This window comes from Aspergillus flavus, chromosome 5 (assembly GCF_009017415.1).
Source record: "Aspergillus flavus chromosome 5, complete sequence".
Classification (NCBI taxonomy): Eukaryota; Fungi; Ascomycota; class Eurotiomycetes; order Eurotiales; family Aspergillaceae; genus Aspergillus; species Aspergillus flavus.
In genome coordinates, this window is record NC_092408.1 from 3,870,295 (window position 1) to 3,892,298 (window position 22,004).

The 22,004-nt window shown below is 48.3% G+C and overlaps 8 protein-coding genes and 1 non-coding gene across 9 annotated transcripts; 3 read left to right on the forward strand and 6 right to left on the reverse strand.

The window, feature by feature from the left end:
• Positions 1-267: 267 nt before the first annotated feature.
• On the reverse strand, positions 268-2,454 carry F9C07_2285404 (protocatechuate 3,4-dioxygenase beta subunit). Its single transcript, XM_041286587.2, has 3 exons — positions 1,776-2,454; positions 973-1,677; positions 268-914 (listed from the first exon to the last, which is right to left on the reverse strand). Exons 2-3 carry the CDS (start codon positions 1,595-1,597, stop codon positions 556-558), a joined length of 984 nt encoding a protein of 327 aa, XP_041148260.1. The 5' UTR covers positions 1,598-1,677; positions 1,776-2,454; the 3' UTR covers positions 268-555.
• Positions 2,455-4,445: 1,991 nt separating this feature from the next.
• F9C07_2165875 (uncharacterized protein) lies at positions 4,446-6,436 on the reverse strand. Its single transcript, XM_041286588.2, has one exon. The coding sequence runs from the start codon at positions 6,296-6,298 to the stop codon at positions 5,108-5,110; it is 1,191 nt and encodes a 396-aa protein (XP_041148261.1). The 5' UTR covers positions 6,299-6,436; the 3' UTR covers positions 4,446-5,107.
• A 2,958-nt stretch (positions 6,437-9,394) lies between these two features.
• Positions 9,395-9,468, reverse strand: F9C07_t196. Its single transcript has one exon. It is a non-coding gene; the product is annotated as a tRNA-Val (tRNA).
• Positions 9,469-11,004: 1,536 nt separating this feature from the next.
• Positions 11,005-13,449, reverse strand: F9C07_9101 (fungal-specific transcription factor domain-containing protein; the record flags this gene model as incomplete). Its single annotated transcript, XM_041286589.1, has 1 exon — positions 11,005-13,449. The coding sequence occupies one exon, from the start codon at positions 13,447-13,449 to the stop codon at positions 11,005-11,007; it is 2,445 nt and encodes an 814-aa protein (XP_041148262.1).
• Positions 13,450-15,332: 1,883 nt separating this feature from the next.
• On the forward strand, positions 15,333-16,808 carry F9C07_9102 (putative alpha-1,2-mannosyltransferase; the record flags this gene model as incomplete). The annotated part of the gene is made up of 1 exon (XM_041286591.1): positions 15,333-16,808. One exon carries the CDS (start codon positions 15,333-15,335, stop codon positions 16,806-16,808), a length of 1,476 nt encoding a protein of 491 aa, XP_041148263.1.
• Positions 16,809-17,200: 392 nt separating this feature from the next.
• F9C07_9103 (uncharacterized protein) lies at positions 17,201-17,689 on the reverse strand (the record flags this gene model as incomplete). Its single annotated transcript, XM_041293357.1, has 3 exons — positions 17,201-17,302; positions 17,365-17,486; positions 17,554-17,689. 3 exons carry the CDS (start codon positions 17,687-17,689, stop codon positions 17,201-17,203), a joined length of 360 nt encoding a protein of 119 aa, XP_041148264.1.
• A 94-nt stretch (positions 17,690-17,783) lies between these two features.
• Positions 17,784-19,411, forward strand: F9C07_2285408 (uncharacterized protein). Its single transcript, XM_041286592.2, has 2 exons — positions 17,784-18,118; positions 18,184-19,411. Exon 2 carries the CDS (start codon positions 18,196-18,198, stop codon positions 19,177-19,179), a length of 984 nt encoding a protein of 327 aa, XP_041148265.2. The 5' UTR covers positions 17,784-18,118; positions 18,184-18,195; the 3' UTR covers positions 19,180-19,411.
• Positions 19,412-19,547: 136 nt separating this feature from the next.
• F9C07_9105 (isoamyl acetate-hydrolyzing esterase) lies at positions 19,548-20,540 on the forward strand (the record flags this gene model as incomplete). The annotated part of the gene is made up of 3 exons (XM_041293348.1): positions 19,548-19,631; positions 19,694-19,927; positions 19,986-20,540. The coding sequence occupies 3 exons, from the start codon at positions 19,548-19,550 to the stop codon at positions 20,538-20,540; spliced, it is 873 nt and encodes a 290-aa protein (XP_041148266.1).
• Positions 20,541-20,726: 186 nt separating this feature from the next.
• On the reverse strand, positions 20,727-21,730 carry F9C07_9106 (chorismate mutase; the record flags this gene model as incomplete). Its single annotated transcript, XM_041293358.1, has 3 exons — positions 20,727-20,804; positions 20,865-21,516; positions 21,660-21,730. The coding sequence occupies 3 exons, from the start codon at positions 21,728-21,730 to the stop codon at positions 20,727-20,729; spliced, it is 801 nt and encodes a 266-aa protein (XP_041148267.1).
• Between the last annotated feature and the right edge of the window lie 274 nt (positions 21,731-22,004).

The window sequence follows — 22,004 nt, forward strand, 5'->3', positions numbered from 1 at the left end:
ATCGTTAATGTCGCTGTCATTATTTATTCTCCAAGGCGATGAAGTATTTGAACTTGGGGAATCTGTGGAGAGATGAGAAATAGATGATGTATCCAGGTATTGAGTTTGGATCGCGAAGGACGACAAGTTCCTATCCTGATGGGCATGCCCTCAAATACTTCTGCCTGAACAATTGTGGCGAAATTTCGAGGAAGACTGACCCGAAACCGCTCTAGCAACAGTCACTTTACCTACAAGCCTGTGAAAAAAGTGAAGGTGGCGAATAAATACAACAATAACAATCTATATCAATCTATATCAATCTATAGTTCTGTGCACTGCTTGATACATATAGTTCCAGACACGAGACAGACTCTCAGTAATAAGTCTATACCAGCGCGCCAGTAGAGCAAAAGAAAACCCATACCCGTCCCATATTCCCCATATAGCTAAGCAAGCAGGAATAGGAAAGCAATCCTACAGTTTGACACACAGGTGCTATAGTCTAAAGACTAGAAACCATAGAGTTTATACTCTAGTGGCACCGCGGCGGCAAAAGATGATTGGGAAACCATTCTATAACACACCCACATAGTTGTCACCATGTTCAATGGCACTGGTGTCAACACCTAGGGTAATGTAACCAATCATTCCCTTGGTTACGTCCTTTCCATCCATGGGCACGATATCGACCACAGGGTTGAAGCCTCCAGCCGTGTCGTAAGGGAAAATAGAGTCCTCGGCGTTGGTGGTACGGTTTATCTGCTTGTGAGAGGCGTAAGGCTCAAGAGACATGATCTTCTCTGCCAGCGCTTCGTCGAAATATAGCTGGCCAGTGCTCACGACGTTTCCTGTGACAATGGTGCCGTTTTCACGGAGAGTCCAGTCGGTGTGAACTTGAACGTGGATGTGAATTGTACGCTCAACATAGAATCCTGCAGTCACATTTATAAGTAAGAGTTGTACTGAAGGTCCAGCCAGCCCGCTACTTACCAGGGAAGATGGTCTTCATTTCCATCATACCATGTTTATCGGTAGGCCACATTCCGCGCAGGAAGGTAGTATTATCGGTGTGCAGGTCAGTGGTTCCAATTTTGTAGTCGCTCCCATTGATGCCCAGCTCATTGAGGAGCTCGACGAAAGGAGTGTTGGGCGACAGGTGCGTGAAGCTGGAGTAGGATCCAGTAGCATTGCAGTGCCACATATCGATCAGAACATCCTCGAGAGGTTCGCATGTGGCCATGTCGAGAACACCAATATCTAGCCACAGCGGTACACCGGGCTGGTTCTCAGTCATGTCCCGGCGGAGCGTTTGCGAAGGGGGGTAGACATAGGGTCCTTCAGTGACCTCGGGGGTCAACACGCAAGTGTCGTTCTGGATAGTCTCGAAGTAGGGTGCCTCGGTGTGAACGGAGAATGTAGTGTTGTGACCATGCCAGCGGCGGTCGATGTTCCGTTTCCAGCGCCGCTCATGGTACTGGGAAACGTTCTCGCGACACTTCAAACCCATTGCGGAGCGACGACTGATCTCGCTACGACTCAGGATATCGTGTGGCCCCGCATGAGCCATAGCAGTGGCCAGCAAGGCCAAGGTTAGGAGCGTAGAGGATATATGCATTGTAACTTGGTATTCGGCTTAAGGATTAAACAAGTGGTCGTGGCATGGAGGAAACATCCTTTCTAGTGTGGCGGACGACCCTGTATAAATAATCCGGTAAGCAATGAGGGAATTACGCAGCTGAGCTCGCTGCGGTACGCGAGTCCATTCAGTTCCGGCATAATGTCTATGGACTCACCCGGTTTGTGGACCATGATGGGACTGAAACCGAATTCGAGATAGGGATCCTGAAACATGACGCGGCTTGAGAATGGCTACATGGACGACTTCGCGGAAACTCCACACCGACGAGTCCAACAAATACCCATTATTCAGCGGATATAACTTGGCCCTATAAAGAAATGAAATAGCGGCGGTACTAGACTGCATCCTGCCCATTGACATACTTCCTAGCGTAGTAACTCATACAAAACGCTGTGGAAGAGATCAAGAAGAATTGGGTGAACCCTGAAGTCTATCGACAAATTCAATAAGATCTCGTCATTTTTATCCCTTCAATATAATAGTGCCTCTATGTTAATTTGCTACGTATTCATGTATTGAGGCCGCAATATCAAAGGCACAGTCATTGATGAGACATGTCTTCGGGAATATTCCCAGTGCGGAAGTCGAAGCACCAACCTGCCCCACAAATAAAACTTTAAATTAGATGAAAGATCCTTCCTGGTTGAGAAAACCAAGATAAGGCGAAAAAGGCCTGGCGTTCTTCGAACTTGGTTGCCTACCATAGGACCCAGAGTCTTCAGATTTAGGGCTTTCGGCCGGCTCAGATGGGAACTACACGGAACTACGTTAGGTTTACTAACTCGGCGAATCTCCTCTTAGTCAGCTACAGGGGCTGACTTCAACCAATCGGATCGAAGAGCTGAAACTAGGGCCTGCTCACTTTAGTACTGGGATCTGCGACCCGCATACCAGGAACCCCATCTAGACACAGAACAATGCCTGGAAGGGAAGCAGAGTAGATTTACCGCTTAGTAAAGCATAGCCTCACATGCGATAAGAGAATATTGTACTTCCATGATTGCCTCGCATTCTAGGAAACTAATGATGATCTGTAAAGCAGACATGTCCAAATATGGTAACCAATCCACTAGTAGCCGTAAGCTACTCAGCAGCGGCTATGCAATACATCATGAGAGAAGAAGAGAAATATGATGCGGAGTGAGGCCGGATAATCACAACATCTGTGACTATTAAGCAACGACCAGAACAAGCCAACGAGTGATCCAGGGCGGTAGCCGTCCATCGCAACGACCCCCCTTAGTCTTAGCTATGAGCAACTAGAAGTGGGCCATCCTTATTACAATAAGAGGTTGTATCATATTCTTCAGCCACAGGCATCCTTAGGATTCCAATCGTGGTCGATTTCATTGGAGGCAAGCCATTCGGCGCTATACTCCGGATAACGACTGGGAACGGCTCTCATAGATTTCGTCTACTTCCTATTCCGTTCGTTTGTCCACTTTTACGGGGCTCGTACTAATATTCTCGGAATTACGGCCTGGCCCCTATACTTCCTAATATTCCGGGAGGAATGGCCCAGTGCTAATGACAGATAACAATAGAGTCGTCATCGATTGACTTGATGTGCTTCTGTTGAGCCCGCTGCATGCTGTTTTGGGCGAGATTCCGGTTCTTTTCCATTCGGCCGTTCCATCCCCTGTGCACGGGGATATTATCGACCATTGATTTATGTTATCAACTTGTAAAACAAAAGCTAGATCCGTGACAATATTCCCAATATATCTATCAAGGAAGAGAAGATTGACTCCCCATAGCAGCTGTACTGGTTCAAGTACCCTGAGTAGTTTGTACAAAAAATCCCACACATACCAGACCCAGATATCATACTCGATTATTCAATTTTTACCATATACTTGGTTGGTGCCTCATTAGGAGTACCAACTCCTCAGTAGGTTCATACTAGGTAGTCTACCTTCTAGCACAAGTAGTTCTTTCTCTCTTTTAAAGGAAGATATCCATATGAAAAAGATAAATAAATCAATAAATACATAAATAAATACATAAAAAGAGAAAAAAAAAAACCTCCACCCAGGATGTTACCTCACTACGTACAACATCCACCATATACTATGCTCTCTTAAACCTACGTGTCTTACACATTATACAAGAAGTCCTACCCAAGTCATCTAAATATGGAACCTCTACCATATCTTCTATCTTCCTTTCATTGTTTGCGCTATCACGTTTCATTCGTCTACATATCAGGCGGACTATAATCATCCCCTAAGACTTTTAGCATATATTCACCCAACAACTCAATAATCAAGGATATTACCTCCCAATATAAACAACCAATAACCCAATACTATACTAATCCAACTAGCACATCCCACCCTACCTATCACTACAAACCCCTCCCAAAAGCCACATCTTCTAATCCAAGGCCGAAGTTTGCAGTGGACAGGAAGAATGTAACCCTAAACCGCCATCCAACACGGCTTACATTCCCGAGATAACAAACCCTGATATCTAATCTTAGTCGATATTACTTGCATATAGACAATCGCATTCTTTCGGCTGTGCATCATTTACGATCTTAGGTAATCTTACTATGTATACTATCAAATCACAGATCATATTCATACTCCGACTGTCGACTAGTAAATAAGTAATACACAGCCTGAAATAACATACTAACGTACAGTACAGCAAGTTACATACATTAAACCAAAGACTACAGTAACTCCGGCGATAACCTGTCCAGTCAGGAACACCTGCTCCGGACTAGTTGTCATCTGTCAGTTTTCCGAGGCGCCCGATTGATAACCTTAGGCTCCGCTTTTAGTGAGGGGTAAAAGCGTCGACGTGGGATGTCAGATGACATCAGATCGGCGCTTGCATTAGTGTTCTAGGAGTACTTGGTAGTGGGGTCACTGGATTGCGAAAAGACAGAGAAGACAAGTCAAAGTGGTAAAATTGTAATGTCTATCGGTACGATGGTAGTGGGTGTCTATATACGCAAGACGCAACGAAAGAATCAGACCAACCGTGGCCGAGATAGAACGAGTCGCAAAATGGTATCATCGAAGACAAATAAAGCCATGGGCTCCAACTTGCAATAGACAATGCAAATGACTCCCGATGAGCGAGCATACGCCAGACAAGAAAGCAAAGCTCCGTCCCAGTTGTAAGCAGAATGAAAAAGAATTAAAAGTGCCCAGAGTAAAGAAATGACAAAGGAAATAACAAAGGAAAAAGATAAGTGTCAGAATGATCCGCGCTGATAGCGGCAATGTCCCTTGAACGAGTAACTGAGAGCGAAGAGCAATCCAGTCAGTAGGCCAAACCAAATGCGCGCAAATGCAATCCGACAGATCAAACGTAAAATGCCGAGGAAGAGGAAGCTCAAACAGCAGCTCTGATGTCGCCCTGCAGTTCCGATTATTCATTCCCGACTCTTGAAGTTGAAATGAACAAAATCAATCAAGTTTACTTTTCTTGTTGGGCCGATGCCCGGTGATATATCGCAAAGGGTTGCGAGGACTATGCCAACGGTCGTCGAAGAATGTCCTCGCAGTTGGCGTCAAATCGCATGTTCCATAGCCGAACGCTGTTCATCAACTTCTCCGTGCTCTCCAATTCGCGGTCGCGACCAAATATCGTCTCGACAAATTCACAGCCTGCGTTGCGGCCCATCGACACACTCTTACCACCTTCTCGCTTGGCCGCTTTCCACATGAACTGTTCGCAGGTTTTCAGCAATTTCTTAAACCGCGCCCACAGGCGCTCACCACTCTCCAAAAAGTCCTCTACCACTTCTTGGTGCTCAGGCTGCTTGATCCGGTCTAAACACTCATCGGCCCTCTTGATCTTACCCGCCAACTTGATCAACAACAACCACAACTCGCCCGCGACATCGGCCATCGGAGTCGAAGCACCGTGGTGGAATACCGTCCAGTCGTAGATCCACTTGCCGAGGGAGTTCGCATCGAAGACACTTCCCAGGAGAATGATAGGGGTTTCGGTGGGATCCCAGTTCTTGATCGAGTAGCCCGCGGGAATGCCAGCTTTCGCCGCATCTTCTTCCGTAGCCTTCGGAGGCGGCTTGGATGATGTCGTGGGCTTGGGCTTCGACGGGGTCCTCGTGGAGGTGGACTGGCGACGTGCGCGGGACCGCTTCGGTGAGTCGTCATCATGCACAGGAACCTGAGTAGAATAACAATATTGATCAGTGGGTGGCTTTGGCTTGCGTGGAGTTGTAGACGAGAATCGACGGGGCTGGCTAGCTTCCTCGCGAGAGGCGAATCGTGGCGCGTCATCGAATCCATCGTCGACCACATCTACAAAGATGGGTCGTTTCCGGGTCGAGTGCGACGGGCGCGGACTAGCGTTATCCCAAGGGTCCGCCGGGGCATAGCCCATGGTGCTACGGCGACGATGATAGGACGAAGAGCCACCAAAAAAAGCACTTACATTCTCGTGCTTGCGCGGTGGCGTGCTATATTCAGGCATCGCGTCGTAGAAAGGCGTACCGTATCCGGAGTATTGCCATCCTGCTGCTTCCTTGGGGGTGCCGGCATAACTGGCTTTGCGACTATGGCGCTTCGATGATGGTCGAGGGGAGCCGTAGGGATTGGCGACCGAAGTAGCGTAGTAGGCGTAATGAGGAGATGTGGGAGGCGAAGTCATATAATGGGATGACCACCCGGGGGGTGGAGTGGAATAATGATACATTATCGGAAATTGAGTATAAAAACTGGCTCGCGATGCTGGTAGTAAAGACGAGTAATAAAAATCGACAACTTTTAGAGTCCCAAGTAACCAAGCTGCTCAAGGAGACAAGCAAATGAAAAAAAAAAAAAAAAATAAAAATAAAAAGCACAACCCAGGTATATTATACAGGATATCGTTTAGAACAACCCGATCGACGCCGATGCAAAGGACAACGAAATCGGAAGATCGATAATGAGGACCGTCACCGAGGCACGGCGTGTAGGGGAGAAGGGGGACAGGATGTTATGTGCTGAGAGTGCATTTGAACGTCGTCAATCGTCGGACGAGTTAAGCGACTGATCTGTGTGGGAGGCGAATTCGGTTCCCTGAAGCGAAAGACACCGAATCCAAAAGATTGCCGAAAATATTCGAGCTAGTTCTTGAAAGATCTATTCTTTCTATCTATATGAGATTCCAGGAGTCGACCCAGGAGGTAGTGCGACTGCTGGTTTGGGGGGGGGGGGGGGAGGGTTAATTTCTGGAGGTGATAGTGAACCCTTTGAAGGGCGATAATTGTAGTAAAACTGGCGAAAAGAGGGCGCGCAGGCGAACCCCAAGCGTTTTTGTAATGGATGGTCACTGAGTCCACGGGAACGGGGCCCTGCGGGTAAGGGTGTGGGGGGGCTGTAAAATTTCACAACGCTAATTTTGGTTCCATTCGGTCCCGTCTGGTTTGGTTTAGTACCGTACGGTACCGATGGGGTACTGTTCAGCTCTGTGTGTGTTTCAGGCCCGACAACCACAGCTGAGAATAAGACACCTATGATGGTTGCAAATGTGAATATTCATTTGAAAAGACTCTCTTACATATAGAAAACTATGCACATTTAAATTTATCAGGAAAAGACTCGATGCTGATCATATTGCCGGGATACATATGATATGTTATATACTCTCTGCAACAGCCAAATTGGCTGCCGCTGAAGGAGTCATCTGGAGCGTTGATTAGTTGGGCATCGCCTAGTCGTTGCCTCTGGGATGACTGGATAGGGCACAAAATAGCCGAATCCAGGGTCGCTATTGGTACTGAGCGATAAGCTAGGAGTCAAAATTGCGATATGGACCATATATACCCAGTCATCCTTCTTCGTGAGCCCCCTTCTTGAGTAATCCACTGCATCACTCTTCCATCAGACATTCAGCGCCATTGGTCGACGGCAAGTCTACCAGGTCAGAGTCATACACCATGGCTATTCGTACCTAAGGCATTCACGGGCTGCTGTAGGTTCCGTCTCCCATCACACCATCTTGATCTCCCTATCCATACGGCTAGTGGGAGCCTAGAATCTGGCTATGAGGGCGCGTATACGGGCACGGATGTGAGTCAGTGCCTAAGTTGCCACAACCGTGGCTCAGAGTATAACAGATATCTATTCAGAGTGGTAAGATTATGATTCAGAAGCTTGTCAGCTGAACAAAGACTCATCCTCCTCGAATACTGCTCGCCTCGTTTGTAATCTGAGGCGTCATCGCACGACTGCCTAGGGCTGTGGCAATGAATGTAATAGCACAGGTGCGAAGATCGCAGCTACGAAATGGGTCGTTCCATAGGCTGCTCTGAGACTTCATAGCATGATATAATGAAGTCAAGGACTGGACATATAAGCGCATTCAGTACACGCTGTGTATAACTATTACATGGTCAGCTTAAAGATAACCTGTTCCGTGGATATCTCCCGTCGTATCCCGTGGTTCCATTCCCTGATCTTTGGTTCCAGATAAACAAGCTCGTCTAGAGGGGTTTTAGTTCAGTGGGACCTTTCTGTCATAAACACTCACTGTATAAATTCTACCCACCCTCTCCATCAACCGAGAAAAACAATGGTTGTTGGGCAACATTCGGTTGCTGGGCTTTACCGCTGCTGGGCAGCAAGTCCTTCGCTTCCACAACGCGATCGGGCTTCAGTAGACAGACCGCAATTTCAACTTCTAAGGTCGGAAGGAATCCGTAGAGGGGTGGGGTGAAAAAAAGAAAAGAATAGAGAGAAAATCTCTAAATTCAAATGAAACTTGTCCAAGAATTTCATATCAGGTCGCATGCAAACTTCAACGTACTCGATATGTATAAATTGGTACCATACCTACATGAATTGTACATGTTTAGTCTCAACAAAAAACAGGATAGTGAAGGACAACCCCAGCCAGTCAGCTCCGTCATATTTGACGTATCTTTTATTCCAAGTGAATGGAGTACTGAAGCGGCGTACTCCTGAATTATTTTTCAGGTTTATTTTAATTGCTTTTTTGTGCGATAGACTTTTCACCGTCGTACATAGCAAGCGCTATGGCTTCAAAGTTCAAGGAGACGGATCACTAGTGTCGTTACACGGGGAATAAACTGTACGATACTACCGGTAAATTAAAACATGGCCTGGATAGATAAAGACCAAATGGCGACGCCGGCAATGCTAATAACGATTGAGGACTAGTCTCGTCATAGCCGCTGTGATGGTCGGCGTCAACGGTTCAATTGCATAGGCTGGCCGAGGTGTGATGGGTGATGTGATTGAAGCCCCCCCTCAGCCACATGCAGGATTAATTTAGAACAATATATTCCATGACTACCGACATGGTTATCATTCCGAGCCCGTCTGCGCCGGAGTACACAGCACGGAGTACAGAGTACACTGGGATATGAATTTAAATCAAGGGAGAACACATCTAGTAATATACTACCCCTAAAGGGGAAATGAATATGAGGTTCACACGGGAAACCAGTACTTTTGCCTGCATCAAAGTCAAAGCGGCTTCTCCACAGCCAAGGCCCCACCAGCAGAATTTTCACTCTGCCCTTGCTCTAGAAACCGATCTAGAATCCTGTATGGCGGTGAGGTGTTTCTAGTCGATTTAGACACAGGATAAGTTTGCATGTGCGAGCATCAGGAAGAAGTTCACGTTAGAGAAGACCTGTTCTACAAATGCTCAAGGACATGGCTGGAGCGGTAAAGCAAAAATGAAGAGAGAATGGCAATGTAACACACCTTTAAGCCATGGTCGATTTCCACCGTGTAACGTTGGTCAGAGCTCGGAGGCAAGAAAAAGAAATGCAAAAAGATATGACCAGACTGGGGCTCGATCCCAGGACCTTATCGGTGTTAACGATACGTGATAACCAACTACACCATCCGGCCGATATGTTTACCAGCCTCTTTTCAGCGTATATGAGGGAAAGCTAATCGAAGCGCTGCAACAAGGGGCACGAGACAATCTCATCCCATGTATGTACGGTATGTATTGGTACGTACATAGTTACCTATTTTAGTACGTACGATACGTACCACATTCTAGTGCCGGAGGCATTCATAATCCAGCCTAGATTACCATAATTAATTCCCACATCTGTACAAAGGAGACCTGAATCCTGCATACTCAGCCCTGCTGAAGAATTCCACTCAAAACAAAGCCACAACACTTGACTCACACCTGATTAGTCTTCACCCAGGTTACCTTTCATGGGTATACGCAGTCTGTCTCATCCTCTGGCCTGTTTCGCCGGCCCCATTCCAATAAGCTGAAGAAATTCATCGTTTAGTTGAAACGAGCATTATTGTGCGCGTGACTACAGCCCTTACCCTGAGCCCTAGTGAGCAAGCTAAACATCAATGGGGGACCCAGTGTCGAGTCGCTGCATAGGCGTCAAACCAACCCTATCAAGCGCCCATTAACCCCGTACAGAAAAACATGCATGCGAACCTTGCAGATAGCGTCAGAGTTACTGTAGAACAAGCACGCCTCTCAACTCCCATTCGCTGATTCAGAGACGATCAAAGTACCTGAACTGGGGCTGGACCAAGACCTCCGACTAAACGGACAGTCTTTCAGACCTGCATGCAGCCCTTCCGGCTTCCGCGACCTCAATTAGTTCGTATTCGACGACCCAGCAGAGCGAGCGATGGACTACCAAGAAGTAAAGTTACTGTACGTCGTCATAGCTACATCTATGGCTCGGTGGGTACGGTGTACCCCTCACAGTAGTATTAACTCTTATAGGCAGACCAGTGTGGTGGAGTGGTACACTGGCCTCCCTGTTCTGACTGAACGTGCATCTACTAGATTGTCTCCACGCTAACTAACGTGGCCGGATAGCTAAGGTATCACCGACCAACCCCATCAGCTTACCACAACCCCTCCTGATCCTTCCACAGAATGTATGACTATGGTTTGTACATACATGCGCCCAATGATGGATTTCCCGGCCCAAAATGCCTCCACCATCTTTTTTTTCTGCGGTTACCAGGGTGCATCTACATAAATCTCCGACTTGTGGAGTTGAGATCGGCAAATCAGCGCCTGACACGCTGGCGACGCCGGTCTCATTACAAGTGGATCTGGCGTTGGGTTAGAGCTGGTCATGGAATTGCGGGGTGCTATTGGTGAATTGTTATTTCATCGGGTTGCTGTGTTGTTGATGGGATCGGTTAGGTTGTTATGTGGTTACTCCGTGACTTCATTATACGAGAGATGTTTTATTCTATTTTTTTCCTCTTGAAGGTAGACACAATTGCCGCTATAGCCATGCTATGTACGTCCATGTAGAACTCCATAATGCTATACCTATATCCGTAATATATTCAGTTGTAAATCATCATGCATGTCACCCAGAATACCGAAAAGGCCCACTGGCGTATTAGTAGTATTATGTACCAATGGCTAGATTCGTGATTTTGTCACACTACCATGTATTCCCCTTCGGCCCGTTTGGCCTGCATCACCCGGTGCCATCGGAATCCATGTGGTCTCGCAGCCAGTGCTTGGATCGGAAACGCCGACATTTCGCTATAAGGAGGCGAATTATCACCAAAGGTGGACACATCGTCTCCCGATGGGCCAGAGTATGTGCCACGTGATGCACGATCAGTATTATCGCCAACATCGGCTGCGGCGGGGATTTCTGCCCATATTTTTTCTAGCAGTTCAAGACATGAGAGGTTATTTAGAAATCCAGAATCTTTGGAAAGGTCCTTGCATCGCTCTCTGATGAATGTACGATGCCTTTCAAGCACACACTCAGCACCAGTGATAAAAAGCGGCCACAAAAGGTACACGTCCGACTTAACTAGTGAGATATGATGCATCGCGCGGTGCACGAGCGACTGAATACGAAGATGAGTGGAGGGCAAATCTGGATACGCAAGTCGCTCGGTATAGAGAATCGCGGAATGACGGAATGATTCGGAAATATGAAAGACATCCTCGAGGTTTTGATGAGTAACAACGGCGTGAGATGACGGGGATGAAGGTGGCGAGATGTAGGCATTTGTTGTAGACGCGGGGACAGCACCAATATGTTGACTATCCTGGCGTGGAAGACGCCATGATTCAAGCTTTTGCCGTAACGAATGCCACTCAGCCCAAAACGTTGGCGATGATGGTCGCCTTGTAGGGTCACTCGATTGCGGTAGACAGGGTAGCGGAAGCGAATAAGTGTTGCTGACTGCAGGTATGTCTGACATCAACGAAGAAGGCGAATAGTGATATGTCATCGATGGTGGAGGCGCCGAAGACGGAACAAATACATCCGCAAGCCCCGGTGCTTTGATCTTGTGGTCTTGACTCAAAAGATTCAAACGACCGAGCTGCGCAATGAATTTGAACAGGCTGGGGTCACAACCTGCAAGATTCTCCAGCCCCCACTCGCCATCTGAAACCGCTGCGATATCTAAGCAAGCACCGCGAAGCTGTGTTTCGCGATCATTGGTGGTAGCCGTCATCGTATCAAACCATGTGAACACACGAATGAACCATTTCAACTCCTCCGACATTCGAGGCGAGCTCCGCATTCGGATGGCCAACAACTTCGTTACCCCAGCGAACTGGGTTTTAAATTGAGCGACGCCAGTATCACACATATGAAACAGGCAAAGAACCAGCAGTGTGGCAAGGACGGAATCCGAAAGTCTTTCACGCGGATCAGCCAACTCCATATTCAAAGCTTTGACAGCCATGCCTCGATGGTATTGCTCCTCCCGAGTAAATCCCTCGGGTCTTGACCCCCCGTACTCATCTCGGAACGCCTCGTCAGTTAAGGCGCGGTGAGCTAACGATGATAGACGTGCTGGAAGGGACCGCTCCGTCGGCCTCATCCTCCGCTCATGCCTCTGCCGTATGTTACATGTAGATAACGTAGCGATAGCTTCCTGAAGCGATACGCTCTCCTGCGCGAGGTGTAGAAAATATGTGCGGAATGGGTTTGTTGGGCCATCGAAAGCAACGATCATGGGCGCGATGACTTCGGCATAATAGCTGATTAGATATCGGAGTCGTGGGGTACGTCCAACAGAGCGTGCTAGAAGCAGCTGCGATAGTGACGGCGAATGGCAAGTTTCTGCGCGTAGAGGAGGACTGTCTGTACTTTCTCGCTCGTCCTGTTCCTCGACTACCTCTGTTGCTTCAGCCTCCGGGGCGTTCCCTGAGCATGGCCATGGTGGGATGGTTGATAGCACTTGCGGCTGACTAGACCACATATCTGTTGTGCTTATCGCACGGTGACAACCCGTGGGTAGGTCTGGTCTCTCCTGGAACGGTGGCCGTACATCGAGGTTCGGTATGCCTTTTGAGACAGCTGTTTCGTGAGTACCCATTTTACTCCACGGGCGATGGTGCACTGAGAGTGGAGTTCCAGTGGGCCATGGCTGGGTGTTAGAGGCGTTAGTCGTCCATATTATGTTCCTATGGGCTTTAGATGCCAATGGAGGCCGCTGTTGATCCTGGGGCACAGGTGGAGTCGTTGATGAAGTCGTATGAGAGGGTGTAGACTTGTAAGGCGATGGTGATATCGACGGTGATTCTTGTGGGCCTGCTGGACATGGTGCTGTTGACGGTGTCGCAGCTGGTTGTGACCCGCTCACCGGAAGCGATAATCCCCTAAGCTTACCCCGGCTAGCAACCCCAACACCCCAGGTCAATTTGGTCTTATAACCCGAACATTCCCGTCCATGATCAAGACATTGAGAACAATAAGGGCGTCGCCGATCACAGGCGAACCCTTGTCGGGCGCAGGTGAAGCAGTCCTCTGCTGCGCCAGTAACGACCGTTCGTTTGCGTCTCTTTCGGGGGGTTTGATCCGTGGCCGAGGTAGCTTTACGGGTTTGCGCTTTAGAAGCCGGCTCCATAATAGGGCCCGGTCGACCAGCTATCGCTATCGAACCGATAGTCTTAGATGGCTTAACTGGTCAAGAACAGGAGAGGCGGAATGGCGGAGAAGACCCGCGTTGCGGGGTGCCATAGATGATAGTAAGGTAGAGCGATCGACGAACAACCGCTAAGGCCAGAGAGTTAAGACAATATGAGTCGAGTAAGCGAGAGGGGAAATGAGAAACGAAGGAAAGAAACCCAATGAACTGCAGTAATGGGCAGTTTAGCCTCAAAATACCAGCGACCGGTGTCTTGGGGTGTAGTGCTACCACGCGGAATTAAAGACGGACGATAAGAGACGATCGCTGCGGCTTCGCCCGCCCTTTAATATCACCTAGTTGATCGTAGAGCCGAAACGAAGATTTTGCAACTAACCAGGAAGAGACAAGTGATACTGATTGGTTTAACACGGGAATTCTCGTCACGGAAAGGTATCAAATTAAAAGGCCCCAACTCTATGACGACGCGAGCCGGGTCCCAGCATTTGCCACTCGCACTTTAGGCTGGACTTCACTGCAGTGCCATTTCACCTGTGTCCCTATTCAGGAATACGGCCGGTCTTGAACACACAAGAGTCAGGACGCAGTCGAGCCCGAAGGTGATAATAGTATAGGGTAGAAAAAGCAAAAGATCAGTGTTGGTCTTAATAGTAATCCCAGGACGGTTCAACAATGCGAGATAATCAACCCAATCATGTGCCGTCACGTGCGAAGTTTCTTGTTCATTTTTCACAAAGTTGAAGCCTTTCTTTAGAGCAGTTCCCGTTGCACAGATCTGCCGGCAGTACCAGTAAAAGACCCACTTTCTAGTCTCCAAGTGAGGAACTTTGTTGGATACCAAGGAGGAATTAAGAGCCATTCATCCTGCAGAGTTTTGGATTTTTCAGCACTTTTGAATTCATGGCTGAAAGTATTTTCCTGAGGATCAGCGAGTTCTTCTTTTTTGATCTCAATTAATATTCTTCTTCAACCTTCGACTCTTCCAGATCTTCCTCGCTTATCCTATAATCCACTATTGATAAGGGAAAGCCTAGGTCCGTTGGAGATATCCACTTATTATGTTATGATATCCATTCTAAAAATTGGCATAGCTTGTCCCTCGGCCTATGAGCGTTCGTTGATTGAAAAGTGCGTCAGAGTTCCCAAGGATCCCAACTTGAGGGCCGTAGAGGCTAGAGCACAATTGAACCCTGGTCTTTTACGGAAAGAAGCTGCGAAGGAGTGGAGCCTTGAGAAACTTAAGTTTTATGCGCTCTCTGCATAAGGATAAAGGAGGAAGATCAGAATCCTACGGAGGACTATGTTAGTGTGATATGGCCGGCGTTCTTACCTCGTCTGGATACACCTATTCTGCCACCGCCTTCCATACAGGGGCAGTCTTTGTTTTTTTTCTAAGAAAAATTCCATTGTCTATACATTAGATTCCAACTGTTGAGAGATATTGCACTGATTTAGGCAACAACCTACATTCAAGTCTAACCGTCCTTCACCTTTCGAAGTTACGACAACAGTTTCGAAACTCTCTGAGGCCTGTCAGTCACTTGTCCAGTGTTAACTGTTTGACAAACACTGCCTCGGCCACTTCGGATCGACGGCTTCCGTTAGGAGTCTCGCAGAAAGAACCCCTGGATTGTGTTGGGACGGCCAAATTTTCGACTCGTTACGGCCAACGTCGCCTGTCATGCTGAAATTCCTCAAGAATTAAGACTGCTATTATCTGGGATCAATGATTGAGGTTCTCTCGTCAATTGTTAGGGCGTATCGTGTTTCCACCGCACCATTGGGTCGCATTGTGTAGACACCCAAGTTAGATTATAACGGCATTCTCTGCCATCAATTGCAACCGACTGTCAAACATAGCAATGTCAATCTTTCGGCCAGGCCGGTTGAGGACGGTCCTCTCAGCAACGGCCGCATTAATTCTCATTTGTACTTTCTATTTATACTGGACTCCGCCTCCGGCTTCGACGATTCCTAGTACTGCCTTTGAAGTTCCTCTCACTGAACGTCAGGTTGCATTCTGGAAGGTGTTGAGGTCAATCTTAGATGCACATGCACCAAATTGCCCGTCTCCCACACTCGCGACTTCTGTGAGCGCAACCCACTTCAATGCCACAACAGTTGACCCCCGTCCCGACTTGATTGTGTTCGGCGAGAATGAACTCGATGTGCTGACAGAGGCACATGCGAATTATCTCGATGATATCAAGACGGCGAAGAAGTTGCGTCCTGTCCATTCTCCCGGGACCCGGGGTATAGTTACGACGGCTGGAGGTTCCTATCTTCCCGTCTTCCTATCGTCCTTGCGGATGCTACGCCGCACAGGGTCAACTTTGCCTGTGGAGGTGTACATGAAGGATGCGAGCGAATACGAAAAGAAAATCTGCGACAACGTCCTCCCGGATATGGGTGCGCGGTGTCTAATACTTTCCGATGTTGTAGGCAAGAATGTCATCCAACATTACCAACTAAAGGTTTTTGCGGTCCTCTTTTCTTCTTTCGAGGAAGTTGTCTGGATGGATGCCGATTGTTTTCCGATGGATAAGCCCGAGATACTGCTCAACCATGAACCTTTCATGTCCACAGGCTTAGTGACTTGGCCCGACTTTTGGGCGTCGTCGGTCTCTCCCGCATATTATAACATCTCCCAACAGCCCATGCCTCCGATGACCGAGCGACAATCCTCAGAGACCGGTATCTTCCTCGTCTCCAAAAAGACGCACTATCTCACACTGCTCCTCGCTGCCTATTATAACTACTATGGACCGTCGCATTACTTCCGATTATTGTCTCAGGGTGCACCGGGCGAGGGCGACAAAGAAACATTCCTGCAGGCTGCGACTGCAGTGGGTGAACCTTTCTATGCGGTCAGCGAGAGAGTCCAGGCGCTTGGTCATCAAAAGCCGGACGGGCTTTCTGGCTCAGCAATGGCGCAGTCCGACCCTATTGGAGACCATGCGCTGACGAGCCAGGGCAAATGGCGAGTGCAGGACCCCTCGGTAGATAAGCCTCCTCGCGTGTTTTTCATCCATGCCAACTACCCCAAGTTCAATCCTGCAGAGAATGTCTTTGGGTACCACTGGGAAACTACACCCACCCTTCGACCCGATGGCACAGAGGGGCGTGCATGGACTGCCCCTGAAGATGTCCTGCGCCGATTTGGGATTGACATCGAGAGAGCTTACTGGGAAGAGATCAAATGGGTCAGCTGTAATCCCGACATAGAATTCAGAACGTGGGAAGGTAAACCGGGCGTGTGTGAGAAAGTCGAGAGCTACTGGAACACAGTTTTTGCGGAACCGCACGAGGACGACCCTAAGTTTGTTGACGAAGGCTAGATTGGTCCCAATGTGTAACACAGAATCTGTATGGGCCCACCTCCAGCCGCTACCGCCGTACTTTTCGGCTCGATGATCCTTTACCACGGATGCTGGCACAGCCTACCTTTTAACACGACGATTGCGTGACTGTGAGCTCCTATTTGAGAGTTCAAGATACGCAACACGCTGTTCACGAAACGACGACATGGCCGATTACAATCCGTATATACATACCATTCATAATGTTGCATAATAGCAGAGGATATAGAATTGGACACAAACATGCACGTTAATGCTGATCCATTCCCATTATTTCGTGAACCGGTACATGCTAAAATTACAAAAGATGCCATATTAAACCGACTTGCGGACGAAGAAGCATAACCTTTTGTCGTCACACTTGTGCAAGTTTATTTCTTGATACCCTTCTCCCTCAATCGCTGCTCGTCTTCTTCCTGGAGCTCCTGATCAATCTTTGCTCCCTTTGATGGCTCGTTGCCATGCAGCTTGGCCTGTTCATAAGCAAGTTAGCTACATCCATCCATCGACAACCATTCATAAGGGAAAGGCATACCGGCTTAGTAGAGTCCTTCTTGCTAACCTCCGCCTCGGGATCAACATCATTGTTGTGGTGATGGCTGGGGTCAGGCTGCTTCTCACGGGCAGCGAGCTTGTTGGCGATGGAGCGGTTGTCCTCTGCATTTTAGTCAGCACCATTTGAAACAACATCCCATCAATGGATAGCAATAAGAGAGGGACATACTCGAATCCAAGTTCTTATGGCTATTTTTCTGCCCCTCGTTGTAGCGATCCTGCTCGTTAAGGACGGACTGGGGCTGGTTGCGCTGGTCGCCTGCTTCGTAGAGACTGTTGGTGCCCACGCTGGATTGGCCTGACATTTTGAACAATTGGGGGTCGACTAAAAAACTTTGAAAAAAGAAGAAAGTGGCAGTGGTATTGAGCACTTGAGGATAGTTAGAATTAGATAGTTGAGTGAATTGAGTTGGGAATTGAGGTCAGGACGATGCTTTATACTGTCTTGTATTGCTATATTGTGATGTCATGGTTGAGGTCGCTGAGATCATAGGTGGGGCACATTACAACAATATCTGGAAGGGGAACTCCAGTTACTGTAGGATTGCGCTCTGGACTTGTTATGATTGAATCATAGGTAGGATTGGCCTGCAAGGGTTTTTGTTGTTTTCTTTTCTTCATGTGGGGAGTTTGGTAGGGTTGGTGTGGGTTTGTTTTGGTGTTTGGTTTACACCTTCCATTCCAGGCGATCTATGAGATCGTACGGATATGGAATATGGTAAGAAAATAGTTCGGTATGTTTCTGTGCTTTGTCATGTCCCCGCCTTCATTTCACGCTGACAATCTCCTAACCAATTAGTCTTTACAGATCATGTGTCGATATGCACCCTGCAGAAGACAGGTGTACCTGTATACTACTAGTTGTCAGTGGGCACCACCGTTGATCCTCAACAACCCACGTCCGATTTCGGTGTCCAAACCACAACTCCAATACTACAATATCTCTATAACGTCACCAGCAACACGTACCTACAGTAACCACACACACCTCTATCACGATACACGCAACCTGCCCAAACCAGCACTCCAACTTCAAACCCGAAAAATGTCATCAACATCAACACCTCTAACAACACCACCAACCCCGCAACCAGACCCCCGCTACGCCCAACTCTTCCACGACCTCTCAACCCGCTTCGCGCAAACCTCCCTCCCCCCAGAAAAATGGTACATCCTCGCCATATCCACAATAGTAGCCAGCCCGGACCCGGAACGCTGCGACCAGCTCTACCTGCACCTAATCAACCAAGCCCCCTACAGCACCCCATCAGCTAGACAAGAACTAATCCGGCGCCTCCGCGAAGCCCTCTTCAAAAGCATCATCATAGTAGGCGTGTGCAAACCCATCGAAGCAATCCTAGCCATCAGCAAATACGAACGCGAAGAAGACAAAGACTACACCTTTACGCGGGAGAACTGGCAATGCGACCAGGCCAACCATGACCGCGGCGTAGCGTGGCTGGAGAAGCTGTATGCGCGGAACACGACGGGGACGCTGGATTTGTTCCGCGCGCATCAGGATTTCGGGTGGTTGTCGAAGGAGATTACGTATGGGTTGTTTTTGTCGGATCGGGGGGTGTTGGATGATCTGGATACGCAGATGGTGGTGTTGCCGGCTATTATGAGCCAGAATTTGAAGAATGAGACGCATTGGCATATTCGGGGGACGAGGAGGTTGGGGGTTTGTATGGAGGATGTTAAGGTTGTTTGGGAGTGTATTCAGCGCGTGGCTGGGTTTTATGGGACCGTGTTGGATAAGGTGCCTACTGTTGAGGAGGTGGAGAGTGATGTTTGATCTTTGGGGATGGGTTTGGATAGTATATAGATTTGGTGGTGTTGTATATTGGGTTGGGATGATGATGATGATGATGATGGGATGTGTTTACGATTGAATGTGAGCCTGTTAGAGGTATTACTAGAGAAATGTGTTTTAGAACAGTTTATGATTTAAAGCTATATACTCCGTACTACTGGGATTTATCTGGGCTTACTGACCTATATATTGCTCAAGATATACTTCGTTTCACCCCCCCGCGATAAAATGTACGGAAAAGGTTTAGCGAGAGCGGAGCAACTTTTATCGGCCGCCCATGAAGCCCAAAACGACCGATTCCAACAAACCAATACCCCACGAATTGACCATATCTTCACACTGCAATCACAATGGGTAAACGCAAGGAGATTAAAGATAACGATGTCGAAATGGGCGGCACCGACCCTCGTGTGGACGGCGATGAGTCCGACGAGGTAAATCACCACCTCCGTATACACCATAATTTTTTTTCTGCTAACGCCGATACTGGTCGCAGGACATGGACATTGTGAATGTCGATTTCGAGTGGTTCGACCCTCAGCCGATTGATTTCCACGGCCTTAAGATCCTCCTCCGCCAGCTCTTCGACTCCGATGCTCAGATCTTCGACATGTCCGCTTTGTCGGACATGATCCTCGCGCAACCGTTGCTGGGATCAACGGTGAAGGTAGACGGCAACGAGTCGGATCCGTATGCCTTCTTGACCGTGCTGAATCTCCAGGAACACAAGGTACGCTCTGCGGAGGACACACTCAGTAAATAAAACCGCCTGCTAATGCCCATAATAGGATAAGCCCGTCATCAAAGACTTAATATCCTACCTCCAGCGTAAAGCGTCATCGAATCCCGACCTCGCCCCTCTTTCCCAGCTTCTTTCCCAAACACCTGTTCCCCCGATCGGATTGATTCTTACCGAGCGATTGATCAACATGCCCGCCGAAGTGGTTCCTCCGATGTACACTATGCTGATGGAGGAGATTGCCTGGGCTATTCAAGACAAGGAGCCCTACAAGTTCTCGCACTACCTGATCGTGTCCAAAAATTATGAGGAGGTCCAGTCGAAGTTGGACATGGAGGACTCGCGGCCGCAGAAGAAAAAGAAGAAGTCGGGTGACAAGGTTGAGAAGTTCTACTTCCACCCTGAGGATGAGATTCTTGAGAAGCACACGCGGTGCTTCGGGTCTATTGAATACACACACAAGCATGATGAGGGACACTCGGATTCGAAGCGCGCGTTCCAGGAGCTGGGTATCAGGACCAATGGAAGTCTGATGCTGTTCGATGCGGATAAACTCGAGGGGGCGATCAACGAGATGAAGGAGTTCTTGCAGCCTCCGGTATGAGGTTGATGGTTACGGCATGGTTTTATGATGTTAGAAAAAAGTTGCTCTGCGCTTGTTCATAGCGTGTCTATATCCGGGTTTTTGAAAATATATTAATAACTCTATGGTTTTCATTTTTCTTGGGGGTTTGGATATGTCATGCGTTATGGTTGGTTCTATCTTCGTAAATCTTTATCCATCATTCATTTACTCCCATTGGGTTCCCTTCAGGCGTTGCATAAGGTATTCAACCTCTACGACCTTGGTCAAAGGAATGACATATTCCTGGGTGGGATTAGCAAGTCGCTAGTTAGAAAAAGGAAAGGGAAAATAGTTAGGTCTCACCTTATACATGGCAACCACAGCCTCGACGTTGATCTTCGAGCCGGTCTCCGTCGGGAATGCGGGATCAGTTCCGTAAGTCTTCGCCTTCAGCGCCAGTCTCTCCAGCACCTTCCGCTCGACCTTTGCGTCGGTAATAGCATCATCGATCCCAACCCGATCATTCGCCTTGATCATCTTGACGAATCGCTCCGGCTCCTTCTGGAACTTCGACTCAGCCACGAACTTGCCGAAGTGAATGCGCCGAGACAGCGCTTGCAGACAGCTAACGTCGGCGGTCGCAGCCGACCCATAGTTCTCCTGCGTCTCACCACGATCCTCACGTCCAAACTGCGGACAGACAGCAGGGAGAATATCCTCGACGTAGCGCCGTTTGATGGTATCATTCACATTCACATCATTGTCATGAAGAATCTTCGGATACTCCAGCGGCGCTAGGATCGGCTCCTCAAGGACATCCGGAAAGAAAGGATATTCATCCGGGGACTGGTAGCGACGCACGCGCGACTGAATCCGCTCCTGCTCACGGAGCAGATAATCCATCAGCGGGATATCATCGCCGGGAATCTTGACACCGCCGGGGACGTAAATGGGCTTATTGAGAGGAAACTGGACGCGCTCGATCAGGTGGAAGGTGATGGTGTCTTCGAGACGGCTGTAGCATTACACATGATCAGCTTCAGGGATGTCACAGGGATTTTCGGAATTCTGTGGTCGATTTGGTGTCTGGTCTAGACGGCAGCCGTGCGACTGCGGGGCAGAAAGTGTAAGCCGTGAGATTTAAACTTGTTTACTTACATTAATTGAAACCGGATATTGGCTAGATCCAGGGCCTTGGAGGCATCAGAAAGATCAATGGCTGTGTCCATGGTTCTTTTTTTGTGTCCCTTGGGTTTTTTTACTAGTAGTTGGTTGTGGTTTAAATTTCTCTCGTTCGTTTTGTTTCCGACGAGTGAGTGTCTTCTGCGGGGCCCCGATTGCGCTGGAAGATATTCCTTTTTCTCGATTCCACTGGCCGTTGGGCTGGGGAGGAGTATGCCTGTTAGCGGTCCTTTGAAGGTTTCTAGACTTATATTGACTTCTTTCGTATAAGTGTAGGCTGACAGTTAGTAACTGGGGAGTCTATCATTGAACTATATATAC